Source organism: Lissotriton vulgaris, chromosome 6 (assembly GCF_964263255.1).
Source record: "Lissotriton vulgaris chromosome 6, aLisVul1.2, whole genome shotgun sequence".
Lineage (NCBI taxonomy): Eukaryota > Metazoa > Chordata > Amphibia > Caudata > Salamandridae > Lissotriton > Lissotriton vulgaris.
The window spans coordinates 162,736,122-162,754,428 of record NC_141694.1 but is presented as its reverse complement, the minus strand read 5'-3'; the positions used below and the strand labels follow the sequence as shown (position 1 = coordinate 162,754,428).

Sequence of the window (18,307 nt, the reverse complement as noted above, 5' to 3'; positions counted from 1 at the left end):
TGGACTGCTATTGGCATTAGAAAAGGGGTTGAGAAGTCCATTCTGGAAAAAGATGCAGAGCTGGTCATTAAAGGATATATGCAGCTTCAACAGCAATCATTAGACACACACAAGCCATGGGTTCTACACGTGGTCAACTACGCAAAGAGACTACTACCTAGAAGAAGCACCTGAACCCAGCCTGGATTGGGAAAAATGATATAGTCCAGCTCCTCCTCATCCTGGAAAGCTAAATGACATGGAAGATTCAAAAAGATAGGATGTGATTTCACAGAAAGTACAGGAGCTCTTTTATTGGGAAGCAGCCATAGTAATCAAAATAACCCACCGTAGAATTGGGAACGATGCCACAGTGCAGCTCTGCTCCTTCCTTGAGAACTACGGGTCACGGAAGACAGGGTACAGAAGTTAATCAATGGCTTTTTCAAATAAATAAGCGTTCTCAAACAAAATTTCCTACTAAAATGTTCCTTGCAGAGGTTTCGGTTTACAGGGGTAAAAGTTGAGTGGATCCTCAAACTCACATGGCGGCTCTGTTAACCCATAACACAGATATTGCGTTTTCAGCGCTCTCCAGAAACAAAAGCATACCCCTACTCCATTCCAAAGAACTGGGTTTCTCTGCAGATCAGCCTAAAAAATTGCAAAATAACACAGGAGCATACACAGAAGAGGTATCTTCCCAAAAGCTCTTGTTAGGGAGATAGCGTTTCCAGTTAACAAGAAAATAAAGTTTTACACAGTAGATCTGTAAATCAAACACACATCTTACTAACCACATATTCCAGTTGACCTTGGACAGATATAGAACTAAGTCTAGGAAAGGAGTGATTAAACCAATCAGTCTTGATAGACTTAAACTGGGATCCATTAAAGACAGGATGAACCTTAATTTCCAATGGCAAAGAAACATAAAATGAAATGGACCATAGAAATTAGGTTTTAACTTATTAGATGAGGTCCAAAGGGTAAAAATCCTGAAGACCATTAGACTTTATCTACAACAGAACATGATGAAGGACGAGATCTGTGGATATCAAAATATTCCTAATCTATTCCTTAAATTGAAGTGAACCTTTTCTGATCTTGAGTCTTTGGTTCTATAGATCAGTGATAAAATCAGCCGTGGTTGGAACCAACAAGGAGATACGAGGAGTGGATGTGAAGGCCATTCAATGAAATCCTTACTTACAAAACAATGGATAGACCTTCACACCAATGTGAATAAAGTTGTAGGAGAAATCTGCAACTGGAAGAAAGAGTTTCCAATCCCCTGGGCTTAAATTCAGTAACACTATAGGAACTGTTCTAGATTCTGATAACTTTGCTCAGACTGACATCCTGAGGATGAAGGATGAGCTAGACTGATTTGTAACATCTTGCATAATTATGTCAGGAAATGGGGAAAATACTGAGAGTCTCAAAAAACTGCTCCAACAGCTCTGTCAGAGACGGCAGTCTCATCAATGAACTTCTTGGCTGTATTTGGGTGATTAAATAAAGGCTGCCTTCAGTTTATTGATGGTCTGCTCTCAAGTATCACAATAAAAAACGTTCTGTAGATTTAATGTTTTCAAGGTCCATGTGATATTACTGGTTAATTTGGCAAAACTGGCATGGAATGGTACTAGAAATTCATGAATCTAAAATAATTTGAGTTTCTTTAATTGAAGTGGGAGCAGGCCAGACCAGGGTCACAGAGATCTTCTATAGATCTACTGATAAATGTTGAGAGCTTGGTAAATAGGCATAATATTTCAATTCCAGTTTCTCAAACTCACATTTCTAAAATTTACAGAACAGCTAGTGTTGACGTAATCTATATAGTAAACTGATTACCTGTTCCGTATGTTCTAAGGGAGTTTTTGAGTAAATTAGGATGCCGTCAAAAAGTTGGCTGTCTACTGTACAGTGGACGTTTCTTGCTAGACTGGTAAGATGGCTGCAGCTATTCTGAATTACATGGTGCTCAAAGGATCTATGTAAAATAATATGGGCACTGCCCTGTTTCTAAATACTGCACACATGTAATTGCTGGTCTCTGGATTGCTGAGCAGGGTATATAAAGCTGTAATTTATAGGTAAACGTATCAATGATATTGAGTAATAGATTTATTATTCAGTATTGAAATTACTGATATGAACCGATTGGTATACATCAGTGTAAAAGTTTTTCAAATAAATTTTCAGCCACTTATATTTGTCAGAAGAGGCCACATGAAGTCAGAAACGGCTGTAATGCAACAACATGATCTAGGGGTCCTGATGTTTATAGAAGGAGTTAATGTCATACAAAGGGTGATGACAATATACAGCATTGCAGTTGTCACCAGGTGAAAAGTTGGTTACAAGAAGTATTTTCTTATGTCGTTCAATTAAACATACAAGGACTGCATCAAATCTATCAAAGATTGTTTTATTTACAGGGATTTTTTTTACTTCATGTATGATGGGTGGAATAAATAATTAAGGCTAGAATATTGATCCCTATGCACTATTTTCTCTTGTAGTGGAAAAATATACTAAACTTAAAGAGTTAAAGGATCATATTAATACTGATAAACCTGTACACCCTAATATGATTTAAGAATTATTGTGGTGGGAAAACATTTTTGGATTTTATCCCTAAGGGTACCATTGCTTTCTCCTTTGTTTTACAAATTGGTTGAAGATATTTCGAAAGAGGTGATCTGTAAATCTCTGAAAGATTGTCGGTGCATTTCAAAGCTAAAAGGGTGTAACACAGTAATCATAGTGACTAAAAGGATTACAAATTATTTTCTCAATTCATCCAAAGTTTTGTTTTGTAAAAGATGGTAACCCTATCAAAAATCTAATTTCGTAATGTTCTTGTACCTCTTACTATCACGAGGATAGGCTTAATGAGTGGTAGCCGGTAGAAAGTTTTGATATTCCTTACGAGGCTTCAATACTCCATAAGTGGTCTGAGATCCTGACATATGTTGAGACTAAATAATAATTATGCATCAGCAGGAGATATTAGTTATTAATTCATTCTCTAAATATACTCACAAATAATTCATCAAGGTTTTTTTCTCAGACTCTCATAGGAAATAGATTCAGCCATAAGGTACAGTGGAACAAGGTTCAATTGAAATTGCGCAGGTATAGTCATAGTGTGGTGGTATTGTCAAGATGTTATATGTCTCAAAGATACCCAGAAAGATGTGATATTGGCTTGGCAGGAATGTAAGACTTACAACTATTTTAAATGAATCTTTCTTGCTTTCATCTTTTGGAGACCAATAACCATACAATAGAAAAAATTAGTCAAATTGATATAGAGATTATGCCTTAGCAAAGTTAATTCAGAAAGCACAGCATTGTAGGATGTAGCAATAATCTCAAAGTACACATCCTTAAGATCATCAAAGAACACAGACAGAGGAGTTGTCAACTCATACTCTGGTCCAGAAGAAAATGGTGTACCATCAACAGTCTAGATATGCTCATGCTCCTTCCTGGACATCTTCTGAAACCAGACTGAATAATACAGTGAAAACACCACAAAATAAAAGTCCCACAAAAAAAGTAGAAAACTGCAGTAAAATTAGTAAATTATTTGACTCCAAAACAACAAAACTCAGATCAACAGAACAGAGGTTATGAATTTTTATGTTTTTTAGTAAACACCAGTGACCAGATCAAAACAACAAACATGGTCATGTGGTTCCACAAGACTAGGGCAAAGTAAAAAGGTATGGCTGACCGCAGTGGAGTGGGTTCCAGAATCACAAGGTAGTTTGGGCCCGGTCTCGCCTTACCTGGAGAGTTAGAAGAAGATTTGAAGAAAAGTAAAGTTCAGCCGGGCAAGCCAGCTGGTGGTGTCATCAGGGAGACATTAGACGAAGCCTTTGTCTATATTTCTACGCTGGACTTTGTCCCTTTTTTGGAAGTTGAAAATCTCCTGCAGGACAAAACTGCAGGCTATAGCTGACAAGAACTCCATCCCATCTGCGAGGAGTTGCTGAACAGGATCTGCTGCATAGAAGAATGTAGGGGATGCTACTGCAAAGTCGGGCCAACCGGCAATGCACCTTGGGTGGATCAGAGACCAGGTAGGTCCTGGTCTTCTCTTGGTTCACAGGGCCCTTTTTTGACAGACTTTTTAAAGCCCTGAGGGTTGTTTTTAGGCTGTCTGCTCACCTCAAACACCACTTCCAAGGGTCCATGACTGGTTGGGCACCACTTGGAGGGCAGAAATATCTTCAGGCAGGGTCCTGGTGCAGGGTTCAAGTTGTGCTTTTTGTGTCCCTGTAGGTCAGAAAAGGAAGGCAGACAACTAACCTTTGGTGTCACTATGGGTTCAAGCAACAAGGCAGTCCTCCAGCAGAAAGGCAGTCCTTCAGTAGAGTGGCAGTCCTCTCTGGGTGAAAGACAGGCTTCTAGAAGCAGGGAAGACCTGAAGTAAAAAGCAGGCTTCAAGGAGCAGGGCAGTCTTCTGAAGTGCAGGGCAGGTCTTTTAAGTGCCCTCCACCTATCCAGGAATTAACCGAAGAGTGGGTCTGTGGTTTCTGTTGTGATACCTAGAGCCAATGTTGAAGTGGAGGAAACTTTTCAAGTTTTCCACCCACAGATGGTTCTGGAATTTCCTTCCTCCCGCCCAAGGAGGGTTGTAAGCCCTTCTCAAGCAACATCCACAATCTTTGTCAGGTGAAGCACAAAAATTCACTTAACCCTCTGGTAGCTTGCCACAAAATCAGTTCTACTTATCTTGGAGGCAATGTGCAAAGTTTTTATGTAGTACACAAACAGTAATAAATTGCAAACACAACACAAGAAAAATCCCACAACAATTCAGAAAAATAGAGTAAAATGTAATAAATTATTGGACACCAAAAATCCAATTAGTAGAATCGTGCTATGCAATTTTAAAATGTATGGTAAATATAGCACCTAAAAGCACAAAGCTCCACTTGCGAATATCTGGTCACGGAAGACCAGGTGAAACTAACAAGTTCAGGCCAAATGCAATGGAGTGCGGGCTGGAAACAGTGGCCAAGTTAGTCCCGCTTAAAAAGGTGCCTTCTAAAGTCCAGCACAAAGAGTTTTATTCATGATGGAAGAGCCGCGAGGAGCAGGAACAGCATCGCGGATAGTCTTCACTGTAGCACGAGGAGCAGGCTGTCTGTCACTGTAGTGCAAAGATCCTGTTCCAAGGTTGTGAACACTAGGTGTTAGAGCTTCATATTGGCAGTCACTGTGGGGTGTCCATGCAGAGTGAACTGCAGATCTTTTGTTGCCCATCGTCGCTGAAGCACACTGGAGCTTCCCATTGGCTGTCGGCACATGCAGGAAGACTTTGGTGAGAAAAGGCCCGTTCACGATCGTGAAGAGACCAAAAATTTCAGGATTTCTCCTTTTTTTTATAAGGAGCTCAACTGATGCCAGTTGCAGGTCCAGTGCAGCATCTTAGCTGTGCAGTTGCAGGGAGTACTCTGGAGCTTGTTGTGTCCCTGTAGCTCAGAATAGAAGATCCATTAGCTGACCCTTGGTGTCACTTCAGCCTGGGATGAAGGGGGCAGGTCCAGTGTTACTTCTCAGACATCAGGGCAGGCATCTCGCAACAGTGCAGTCCTTCTGTAGTATCCACAGGTCCAGGAGTGTACTGAAGAATGGGTGTAAGGGTCTGCTTTTTGTACCTGGTTCCCATTTTCAAGTAGAAGAATCTCATGGGGTCTTCCCCATAGAGGTGCCTGGAATTTCCTTCCTCCCTGTCCTGGTCTTAGTCTGTCTGCAGGCACAATAGGCTAGTGTGAATTCCGTTGTGTATGCACTAAGGCAGTGTCTCTGAAGTATAAGTGACAACTCTGCCACCCCATCAAGTCAAGATGGTCCATCCTGCTAACACACAGACCCCCTATTGTGGGGCTGTCTGAGAGAGCATACACAAAGACCAATTGCCAACTGCAACTAGTCATGTGATGCAGGCACCAGAACTTTCTAAAAGTGGCATTTTCAAATTTTGTCAGTTAAAGTTTGACTTTATGATTAAAGAGGATGTGAAATTACACACCAATCAGACTCCAAACCGCATCACTACCTTCTCCCGAGCAAAAGTCATATATTAAATGTAATAAGGTAACCAATGATATCCACTGGGAGAGGTACGCCTGGCAATATTGAAAAACTAATTTGAGAGTTTATCAATACCATGACATGTAAAACTTAAAAGTATGTGTCTAACTATGTAAATACAATGCACCCTACACTGTAGGCAGTTTAGGGCATACTCTATGAGTAACTTATACGCACCTTGCAATTCCCCATATCCTATGAGGAAATTTCAAACTTAACAGAATAAAGCCCAGCCCAAAATGCATTGGGCTTGCTATAAAAAAAAAACAAGTTCTACGGATTGAATGTGACAACGATGAAATGTAATGTGATTTCAATATTAAAACTTATAAAAAATTATTAAACAAAGATTCAAACTACCATCAGGATAAAGCCCAACTTCTCTCAAACATTCTAACCAAGGGAGTACAGAGTGGGAACGTTTATGCCTTTTGGGGAAACACATCAAAAAAAGTTTATTTTGCCAGATTGAAATGCAGTTTTAAACTGCGCACAAAAGGGTTTCAATGGCAAGCCTGTGACATGTTTCAAAAGGCTTCTTATGTGAGTGACACAATCAGTCCTACAGGTCAACTAGTATCATTTAATTCACAGGACCAGGGTACTTGTAGTACCACTTTACTGGAAACTTATAAGTCAATAAATGTGCCACTTGGATGTAAGCCAATTTCAGCATTGTTAAAGGAGAGAGCACAAGCTCCTTAGCACTGGTTGGCAGTGGTAAAGTGTGCAGTCTTAAAGTCAACAAAAACAAATCTCAGCAAACAGGAGGGGAGTAGGTAAAACATATGGGGGGGAGGGAGAGAGGTCACCCTAAGGCTGTCAGGTGTAACATTTTGGTTTTGCTATTCAAGTACCACATCAAAATTCCCTCTGGAATGCCTTGCTGCTCATGGCAAGTGACAAGGCACAATGCTGAGGATTCCACAGAGAAACCTGTTTACCTTTAGACACCACAAACGTTTGATTCTATGGGAGCCCACTGACAGCTCTCATTGGGACTACAGCTTCTCTCTCTCATAGTTCAACATTTTGTTTTCTTGGGCTAACAATATTTTGAATAGTTTTTCTCTTTGCCTGCTTTGTATTTTTCAGTCTGCTTACTTGATGAAAAATTGAGTGGCTCCCTCAAAGTGTATGTGGCTAAGGACTTATGATAACTTCGATAACTGTCGAAAGAATCAGTGAGAAGGCAGTGCACTACTGTTTAGCACTGTACATGTCTAACTCACAATAAGCCATATTCTGTTTCTTAAATAAATTTTCTTGTTTTCCATGGTTTACAATATTGCCCACACACAAATTGTTTGACTTTCTAAATATTTTGTTAGCTTCTAGCACATATTTTACCTGAATTATATTTAATCACACTATTCAATGTACCCTTCATTTTTTACCTGTATAAACTGTAGTATAACATGTAATTTCTACCTTTATAAGCGACTTACATATACATGTAGCAAGACACTTTAACGCCACCTACATGCATATGTAGGTGGCTTTTAAGTGTCTTGCTACATGTTTATCATCTACTTATTTATCAATTCCATTACACTGTATATACAAAAAATTACAATGCCCGAAGTCTCACAGGTTAGGTTTGCAAAGTTTAAATAAAATAAACGTGAGACATGGGAGCAGTAAATGGAAGCTTGTATTGGGTAAAAAGAACTATTTTCTCACATACCTGTACATTATAGTATATAAAACATGCGATTATGGTATATATAACATGATTATGATATGTAAGAGATGTGATTTAAACATATGAGGTCAGTTATGCCTTCCGTAAAAGAAAGTATTTAAAGAGCCCCAGGGTGCAGTATCTTACCTGCTGGAGGTAGTGGGACCCTTTTCTCAGCGTTGAATGTTATTCTGATATCAGATTCACCAGAAACTAAACAAAAACAGAAAAAATGAAAACAAACTGTTCACAATTATTCAGAAACTGGTGATATGTTTTTTATGATCATCCTTCCATGAAAGTTATTTGCTGCGCTTTCCTTTTTCAGCTTTTTAAGGTGTATAACTGAGTCTTGCCCCTGTATGAAGGCAATGGGTGGTAAAGGAATAAGCATGAGATTTGCAAGACACATTTCAGACACAGACCACGCATCATATTTATCTGAAAAATCACAACTAATGAACACTCAGTAGTTGAATGCCATGGCCCTAGAGGGCGACACAGGCCAAAAGCAATATATGTTTAACAGTGCCTAATTTATAAACAATCAAGTGCCAGGATCAAAGGTATTTCACTCGGGTCCACTTTCGCTGACGACCCACATTTCGAACTTTGTGTTGAAGTCCAAGATGTATCCTTTTTCAATATAAATTAAAGTTAAATGCTCCACTAATCACATATAAATACATACACAGAACCACCATGTGGTGGATTATCATAAATATGTGCCGTATTTTGCAAATAAGTGCCCGTGCCAAGCATTGGAAAACACTGGCACAAATTAAGTACTGGTGTTTAATGGCTACTGTCCCCAACTTAGTACCAAAATCAGAGGGACTTCACTGGAATTATTGTCAATGAAAGGAAAGCCAATAAAACATCCCTGCAATGCTACTGCAATGTCAGAAGCATGATATACAAAGGACCGGTCATAACAAAACATAATATAACATAACATAACATGGGACTCTCTACATGTAATACTGAAGCCTTCAATGCAGTGCTTAATTCATAGAAGGATAAGTGCCAAGGCTGAAGGTTTTGCTCAAAAGCCTGTGGCGCTGTTGAATATTGGGGTGTGCTGAATACCACAGCAGGATAGTCCTAATTCCAGGTCATGATTCTTGTTATACCTGTCAGCCTTAGGGTTATCTTCCCTCAGACGTTTTGCCTTCTTCCTCCATGTTTGTTTGCTGATCATGTTTTATGATGGCCGTAGGACTGTGTGCACTTTACCACTGTGAACCAGTGCTAAAGTGCAAGTGCTCTCTCCTCTAAATATGGTAACATTGGCTTATACCCAATTGGCATATTTAATTTACTTGTAAGTCCCTAGTAAAGCCGTACTACATATACTAAGGGCCTGTAAATATAAATGCTACTAGTGAGCCTGCAGCACTTATTGTGCCACTCACTAAAGTAGCCGTTTTAAAACATGTCTCAGGCCTGACCATTGCAGCCTGTATGTGTAGATTTTCAGGCCATTTCGACCTTGCAAAAATAAACCTTTTGCCAGGCCCAAACCTTCCTTTTTAAAACATATAAGTCACCCTTATGCACCCTGCCATCTTGGTCCGCCAAGATGGCAGGGTGCATCTCTGGGGGGTGGAATCCTCTAGAAACTTCTCCAACATTAAAGTGGGCACCAGGTATATATACATTTTAGACCTCAGATCCCAGGTCACTCCCCACGCCGCACGTCTCCCTAGGTGCCCAAAGGTTCGCCGATGGTGTGCCCCCGGCACTGCCACCTTTCTTTTGCCTGTGTTTCTTCCCTGTAATCTGCTATTGGTGACTGTATTTAGCTTTTGTTTACTGCTTTACTGTATTTTTCAGGCGCTCCCTTCGCGCCCCTGCCCTCTGTGCCCCCCTCGCTCCCCGCTTCCCGCCGCTGCTCCCTCACGGCCCGCCCCCTTTTTCCTTCTGTATCCCCGCCCTCGCCCATTGGCCACCCCGCTCCCGCCTCCCAGCTGCCCCTCCCTCCCACTTCGCCTCTTATGGAGGCCGCGCAGTGGCCGCGCAGCGGACGCACTCCGCTGGCGTGCCGAAGGCGCGCCAAAGGCAAGCCCGTCTGCGCCAGTCCATGCCTGGACCGCGCCCCCACAACATCAGACTGTACTACGACTCCAGCACCCTCCATGCACTCAACACCGAACGAGACCACCCCTGCTACCAGGCCACCCCGAAGCGCACCCAAGGGCCCTTCGCCTGCCTGAACTGCAGATTCACCAGCATCCAGCCCACCAAACCACCAACCAGAGAGCCCAACCACCTCCGCTGCATCCTCCTCAACACTCGCTCCGCTCGCAAACACGCCATCGAGCTCTGGGACCTCCTAGACTCCACCGCCCCCGATGTCGCCTCCCTGACGGAGACCTGGCTAACCGCCACCTCAGCACCAGACAGCGCCATAGCCATCCCACAGGGCTACAAGATCTCCCGCAGAGATCGCACTTACGGGGTAGGAGGAGGAATCCCCATCATCCACAAAGACACCATCAAATTCTCGACCAACAGCGACAACACCCTCACCTCCGCCGAGCACATGCACTTCCACATCCACACCGACCCCAACACCACCCTCAGAGGAACACTCGTTTACAGACCTCCCGGACCTCGACCACAGTTCAGCGACACCATCGCCGACCTCATTAGCACCCACGACCTCGCCTCACGGACTACATCCTCCTCGGGGACTCGAACTTCCACCTCGAGAACAACAACGACGCCAACTCCAACGCCCTGATTGACAACCTTGCCAACCTCGGACTCAAGCAGCTTGTGACAAAACCTACCCACGCTGCCGGACACACGCTGGACCCCATCTTCTCCACCAGCCCCCACGTCTCCTTCAACCACACCACCGAACCCCACAGGACCGACCACAGATGCGTCCACTTCAACTTGAGGAAACCCACCACTCACCACCATACCCAACAGCTTCCACGCTGCTGCTGGGGCAACATCACCAAGGACCAACTGACCACCACCCTCGCCCTGAAACCACCCGCCGACCCCACCGACCCAGACACCGCTGCGACAAACAGTGGATCAACGACTGCGTAGATACCCCCGCCCCTCTCCAGACTTCCACAACCAACCACACCAACAAGAAAGCCGCCTGGTTCACAGAAGACCTCCGGATCTCCAAGCGCACCTGTCGGAAGCTGGAGAAGAAATGGCTCCAAGACCAAACACCAGAGAGCCACACAGCCCACAAGAACACCACCCGCATATACCACCAACTCATCAGGACCGCCAAGAGGACCGCCTTCAAGGACTGCTTAGACAACAACGCACACAACACCAAAGAGCTCTCGTGAAAGAGCTCTCCAACCCCAGCGCCAACACCAACGACATCCCACCATCACAAGGCCTGTGCGCCTCCCTGGCCGCCTTCTTTAACCGCAAGATCACCGACATCCACAACAGCTTCAACTCCCACACCCCGCACCCACCACCGAGTCCACCACCCGCACCAGCCGCCTGACCGCCTGGTCCAACGTCAGCGACGAAGACACCATCAAAATCATGAACTCCATCCACTCCGGATCCTCATCTGACCCCTGCCCTCACCACGTCTTCAACAAAGCCAGCACAACCATCGCGCCCCACCTCCGAAAAACAATCAACAGTTCCTTTGAGACAGCGACCTTCCCGGAAAGCTGGAAGTACGCCGAGATAAACTCCCTCCTGAAGAAGCCCAAGGCAGACCCCAAGGACCTCAAGAACTTCCGGCCCATCTCCTGGCCCATCTCCCTGCTCCTGTTCCCGGCAAAAGTGACAGAGAAGATTGTCAACAAACAGCTATCCTGCTACCTCGAACAACATCCTGGACCCCTCCCAATCCGGTTTTCGCAGCAACCACAGCACCGAGACCGCCCTCATTGCCGCCACTGACGACATCAGGATCCTGATGGACAAATGAGAAGCAGCCGCTCTCATCCTCCTAGACCTAACAGCAGCCTTTGACACAGTCTGCCACCGCACCCTATCAGCATGCCTCCATGACGCCAGAATTCAAGAGAAGGCTCTGGCCTGGAAGACATCCTTCTTCTCCGGCAGAACCCAGAGCGTCCGCCTCCCACCCTTCCGCTCAAAACCCACCAAGATAATCTGTGGCGTCCCACAGGGATCCTCCCTCAGCCCGACGCTGTTCAATATCTACATGGCACTGCTCGCCCACGTTGCACGACAACATAACCTCAACATCATCTCCTACGCCGACGACACCCAGCTGATCATATCCCTCACCGAAGACCCCCACACCGCCAAAGCCAACCTCCACAGAGGAATGAAGGCCATAGCCAACTGGATGAAGGACAGCAGACTGAAGCTGAACTCAGACAAGACGGAGGTCCTCATTTTTGGACCCTCCCCATCAGCCTGGGACGACTCCTGGTGGCCCGCATCACTAGGCACAGCCCCGGAATCCACAGACCACGCACACAACCTAGGGGTCATCCTCGACTCTACTCTCTCCATGACCAGGCAAGTCAACGCCGTCAACGCATCCTGCTTCAACATGGATCCCTTCCGACACAAGGAAAACCGTCACCCAGGTCCTTATCACCAGCAGACTCGACTACGGGAACGCCCTCTACTCAGGAACAACAACCAAGCTCCTGAGACGACTCCAACAAATCCAGAACGCCTCGGCACGACTGATGCTCGACATCCCCAGACGCAGCCACATCACACCCCACCTGAGCGGCCTGCACTGGCTCCCAGTCAACAAGAGGATCAACTTCAAACTACTCATCCACGCACACAAAGCCCTACACAACGCCGGAACCACATACCTCAACAACCGTCTCAGCTTTCACACCCCCACCGCAACCTCCGCTCAGCCAACCTCGCCCTCGCCACAGTTCCTCATATCCGGAAGACCACCGCCGGCGGCAGATCCTTCTCCTACCTCGCCGCCAGGACCTGGAAAGCTCTCCCCACCAGCCTACGACAGACACAGAAACTGCTGGCCTTCAGAAGACTCCTCAAGACATGGCTCTTCGACCAGTAGCGGCGCCCCCTCCTCCCCCAGCGCCTTGAGACCCTCATGGGTATGTAGCGCGCTTTACAAATGCAGTGATTGATTGATTGATTGATTGATTGAGTACACATCTGAAGCTTTGGAAGACTCAGAAGAAGGACTGCTGTGCTGCAAGAAAGACTGACACATTGCTGCCTTACTGTGCTGCCCTGATACAAGATGGAAGGACTGGATTTGCATCTTTAATCCAGGCCCAGCAGAGTAACTCCAATGTCTGGTTGGCTGGCTTCCTGATCAGAAGCCTCAGGGACAGAACAGGCTTCCTCCATCTTGACCCCAGCACTTGCACTCTGCCAGCTGTGAGTTCTTCCCTCCCAAGTGGTGCCATTTCAGTCCTTAATACTTCGAAGCGGGCCGGAAGGTGCACTGTCAGCCCAACTGTTTCAACAGAGACAATAGGTCCAAGGATTCCAGGCCTATATCTTTTTTCGCAGTTTTTGTGGAGGTGAGGGAACCATACTCAAAGCTCTGGACCCTATGAGCTTCAAAGTTTCAAAGTTTGAGGTAAGTATGAGTATATGTTCCTTTTCTGTAGGTGTATTAATTCAAGGCTAAGTCTTTTTCTCTTAGTTGCAAAGCACCATTCAAATGTAAGAGATTAATTCCCTTTTAATTAAAATTTTCCAAAGAATTCCTTTATTGATTCAATATTGAACACAGACAGCCGACACGTGTTTCGCCCTATGTGGTGAGTGACGCCAGGGCTTTCTCAAGGCTGCAAGCAAAAGTAAAGTGTATTTTGTCAAGATTTCTCTGTATTCAAAGAACAATTGACCCCAGGAGAGCAGAGATAAAGAACGAAAGAGTGCAAGAAGATAAGTGAATCGAGAAAAAGATTACAGAATTTAAATAAAATATTTTTTCATGTTTTGTTTAAGTTAAAATTCCAAGGGAAAGCTTCCAAGGGAGCCCAACTGTAGTTAAAGTAGAAGCAGCTCATAGTGATGCATCACTTCTCTGAACCTTTGCATAGGAGCCACTGCGCTAAGCATTGCCTCATCAACCCGACATTGGACCCGCGCGTGACGCATCCCTTGAGCAGAACTTCGCATTGTGGCCCACAGCCTTCCAGGAACCGCTGTTGTACGTTGCATACTCAACATAGACCTTCACATTGCAAGCCTCTCGTCAACAGCATCCTTGACGTCAATGCAGGACTCCGCATCGCAAGCCCAGCAGCTTCTTCGGAACTGGCTTGTATGCGGTGCATCTCGACATAGGACTTTTCATCTCAAGCCTACCATGGATGGCATCCTTGATGATGACAAAGGACCTCACATCCCAGCTTCTCAGCTCCTAGGAATTGCAACTGTGCAACGCATTCAAACTTGATGTGGGACTCCGCATAGCTCCACAACCAGGATTTAAGGCACTCTTGTTCAACTGACTTAACTGGGTCCCTGTAGCCGACCTGTGCTTCATCGCGGTTGAATTGAACTTGTGACTTTGTACTGTTCCAGCACTACCAGATATCCACAGTTGGTGCTTTGTGCTTTTGGTGCTATTTTCACTTAAATCCTTAAGATTGCATATCCCTGGTTTAACAGATTGGATTTTTGTTGTTTTGTTCTAAAATTATTTATTACATTTTTCTCTATTTTGCTTAAGCTGGCGTGGGATTTATCTTGTGTTGTGTTTTTACTTTATTACTGTTTGACATGCTGTATAAATACTTTACATATTACCTCTAAGGTAATCCATCGCTTTTGTTCCAAGCTACCAGAGGTTTAAGCACAGATTAATTTGGGGTTAACAAGTGTTTCAATCTGACAAAGATTGTGGCTATTGCTTGAGTAGGGTTTCATCTCCCTTCTTCATCAACCCAATTTCTTTCCCCTCTTTATCCCCCACCCCACAATTCCTGCCTTTTGTTGATCCCTGCTTTCTCCCTTTGTCACTATTTTTCCGTCTTTCTCTTCCTCACTTTTGTGTTTTTCTCTCTTGTTCTAGATCAAAGTCTGTTGTGGAAAAATAAGTGCTGATCCCCAAAAATGAGTACTGGTGGGACCCAACTGCTATTACTGATTCCAATTAAGCACTGCTTCAGTATGTTACTAAACTATAGGCCACATGTATGAACCTTTGTTGCGTGAGCCGATTCCTAGATCCACTGAGCCACTCAACAGGATGGAGGCATTAAATCCATATAATACATCCTATATGTCCCTATAGTGCATTGACACAACAAACTAGGATGTGAGCTCTCGTTTATACAGGGTAGGGCCAAACAAAACAGCAAATACACCTATATCATCTGAGAGGAAAATAGTGCCTACATAGGAGAATACAGGCTACAGATTTAGCAAGTAAATGAAACTAAATGCAAAGCTCTAAGGGCCATATGTATCAACAAACCCTTTTGCGATTCCTAAATAGCGATTTTTAAGGAATCGCTATTTAGGAATCGCAAAATGGTATGTATGGAGAAATTCCCTTATTTTTAGCGATTCCTTAATCTTCCTTATTTGCGAATTCGCAGTTTGCGAATTCGCAATTAAGGAATAATTTCCAATGCATTCCTATGGGCCAGGAGGCCCATAGGAATGATTGCAAAATAATTCTCAAATTGCGAATTCGCAATTTGCTAATCGCAATTTGAGAATTATTTCAAGGGTGCAGGGGTGTCTCAAGGACACCCTGCTGCACCCCTGTAAATTACATGTGTGTGCATATGGCGCACATACATGCCCAATGGGCATGTATGTGCGTCATATGCCACCCTCACAAATGCACAATTGTGCATATTTACAAGAAATCGCAAATTACCACCAACTACAAGTTGGTGGTAATTTGCGATTTCTAAACCTGGAATCGCAATTTTGTAAAGCTTCATACATAGCATTTAAGGAATCGCAAAATTGCAATTCCTTAAATGCTTAAGCAAAATAAGGAATCGCAATTTTTTGCGATTCCTTATTTTGCTAATTTTTTATAAATTCCAAAATCGGTAAAACGGCCGTTTGCGAATCGCTAAGGCCGAAATTCTGCGAATTTCGGCCTTAATGAATCACAAATGGCTTGATACATATGGCCCTAAATCTACTGAGTCTATAAGGAGAGCAAGTGAGGTGTTTGAGGGTATTGATCCCATTTAAGTTGATAAAGACCATTTTTAGAGGGTAAATAAGATTTAGCTGGGCAACTTTCCTCACTGAGTTTTAGAGGAAGCATTTGCCATATTGGGTGAAGTTAGAAATGGGGGTCTCTAGTTGGCAGAGGTAGGTACCTTTGCCCAAATAGGGACCCTTCACTCTAGTTAGGGAAAGGGGGAAAAACTTCTAAAATAACCCCTGCTCACACCCTTGGTAGCTTGGCAAGAGCAGACAGGCTTATATCAGAGGCAGTGTGTAAAGCATTTGTGAACACACAGTAATACAGTGAAAACACTACATATGGACACCACACCAGTTTAGAAAAATAAGTAATCTTTATCTTAACCAAACAAGACCAAAAATGACAAAAACACACAATACAGCAATAAAAATATGACTTTCAAATGGTAAAAATAGTTCAGTTCCAAGCAAATTGCAGATGTAACACTTTTCACACAAAGTAACTAGGATGCATTGCGCGCACAAACAAAAAGGGTTGCAGAGAAGGTGATGCATCAGTTTCTTACACTCAGGGAAGGTGATGCGTTGGTGCCTTGCTCTAGGGGAGGTGATGCGTCCGTTCCTTACCCCGACACAGGGGAGGTGATACGTCGGTTCCCTACCAGAGCGGAGGTAATGCCTTGGTTTCTTACTGCATAGGGAGGTGATGCATCGGTTTCTTATTGCATCCCCCAATAAAGCAACAGACTTGGCGCCTCGATGTGATGCGACGATACGGGACGATGTCTGGGTTCTTGCAGCCTCACAGCAGATCTTGTGTCGGAATTGGTACCGTGATCCCTGAGTTTGGAGATCGGTGCAATTGATGCAGCGTGCGACAATTTCTGGAGCCACGGGCAGGCGCTGCAACGATTTCTTCGGCGACGTGTCAGAAACAGGTGCTTTTCGAATTTGCGTTGCTTTTCCAGCTCCCAGTGGCAAACAGCCTCCAGAGGTCCAAAAACAAGAGCAGCCATCACTTAGCAGGTCAGAACTCTAAGCAAGGAAGTTCAGGGGAGCTGGAGGGGTAGTCTTTGTGTCCCTGAGACTTCAGAACATGAAGCAAGCTTAGGTTCAAGCCCTTGGAGAGGGGACACAGCAAACAGCAAAGTCCTTTTCCCTTTCCTTGGCAGAAAGTAGCCACTGCAGGCCAACCCCAGACAGCAAACAGCACAGGGGCAGTATTCCGCCTATGCTTCTCTGGCTCTTTTCCTTGGCAAAGGTTCCTTTTGATTGTCAGAAGTGATCTAAAAGTATGGGGTTTGGGCCCCAATATTTATACTACAAATTCCTTTGTTCGCTGGTGGCAGAGAAGCCCTGTGCTCAGTCAAAACCATGTCTGTCCTATCTGGTGCAGCTTCCTGGCAGGAGGTAGAGACAGCATTGTGGAAGGCAGACCAGGCCCATTCAGGTGAAAGGAAATCTCCTTCCCCTACTCTAAATGCAGCCCAGGTTTATTCATCCCAGCCTTGACTCATCCAGACTCTCTGGAGTCACTGCACCTCCCCAGCCCCCATCACTTCAAAGCCAGACAGTCAATACACATCCTAGCAGAGACTCTCTGGATGGCTAAGGAAGAAAATACCTACTTTCTAACAGTGGTATTTTCAAATACAGAATGTAAAAATCACCCTCACTAAAAGATGCATTTTAACATTCTGAGTTCAGGCATACTAAACTTTATTTCCCTACCTCCTTTGCAGGGGTAGTTAGGTTTATAAGATTTTATAAGCAAACTCCCCATTCTATCCTAAGGGAACAGGAAGCCTTGCAATAGTGAAAAACGACATTGGCAGTATTTCACTATTAGGACATGCCACACACACAAGGTCATACCCTACCTTTCACATACACTGCACCCAGCCCACAGGAGTACCTTGGGCCTACCTTAGGGGTAACTAACATGTAAGAAAAGGGATGGTTAGGCACTGGCAAGTGTGTGCAATTGCCAAGTTGACATGGCAGTAGGAGACTGCACACAGGCACTACAATGGCAGGCCTGAGTTACATTTACAGGCTTCTAATGTGGGTGGCATAATCATTGCTGCAAGCCCACTAGCAGCATTTGATTTACAGGCCCTGGTCACACAGTGCATTGTACTAGGGACTGATGAGTAAATCAAATAGCCAATTATGGAAACACCAATCTATAACAACAATTGACAAAGGGAGTAGTTGCACTTTGGCACTGAACAGCAGTGGCAAAGTGCCCAAAGCATTTGGACCTGCAAAACTAAGTACAACACACAGTAAAAACACAGGAGACATAGGCAAAAACACAGGGAAAACCCACACCAATGATGCCAGGTCTAACAGGTGAGTGGAAAGATTTTTTGGTCACAGGACACATTCCAAATGAAGAAGAGTTAGGAGTTATGACAG

At 44.3% G+C, this 18,307-nt stretch overlaps 1 protein-coding gene across 1 annotated transcript in view; it reads right to left on the bottom strand.

The window, feature by feature from the left end:
* The window catches only part of PKHD1 (PKHD1 ciliary IPT domain containing fibrocystin/polyductin), a 2,083,594-nt gene that overhangs the window by 315,693 nt on the left and 1,749,594 nt on the right, over positions 1-18,307 (bottom strand). Inside the window, exon 50 of the mRNA XM_086926200.1 lies at positions 7,931-7,996. Coding sequence (XP_086782326.1) covers positions 7,931-7,996 — 66 coding nt within the window. The remainder of the gene's footprint in view (positions 1-7,930; positions 7,997-18,307) is intronic.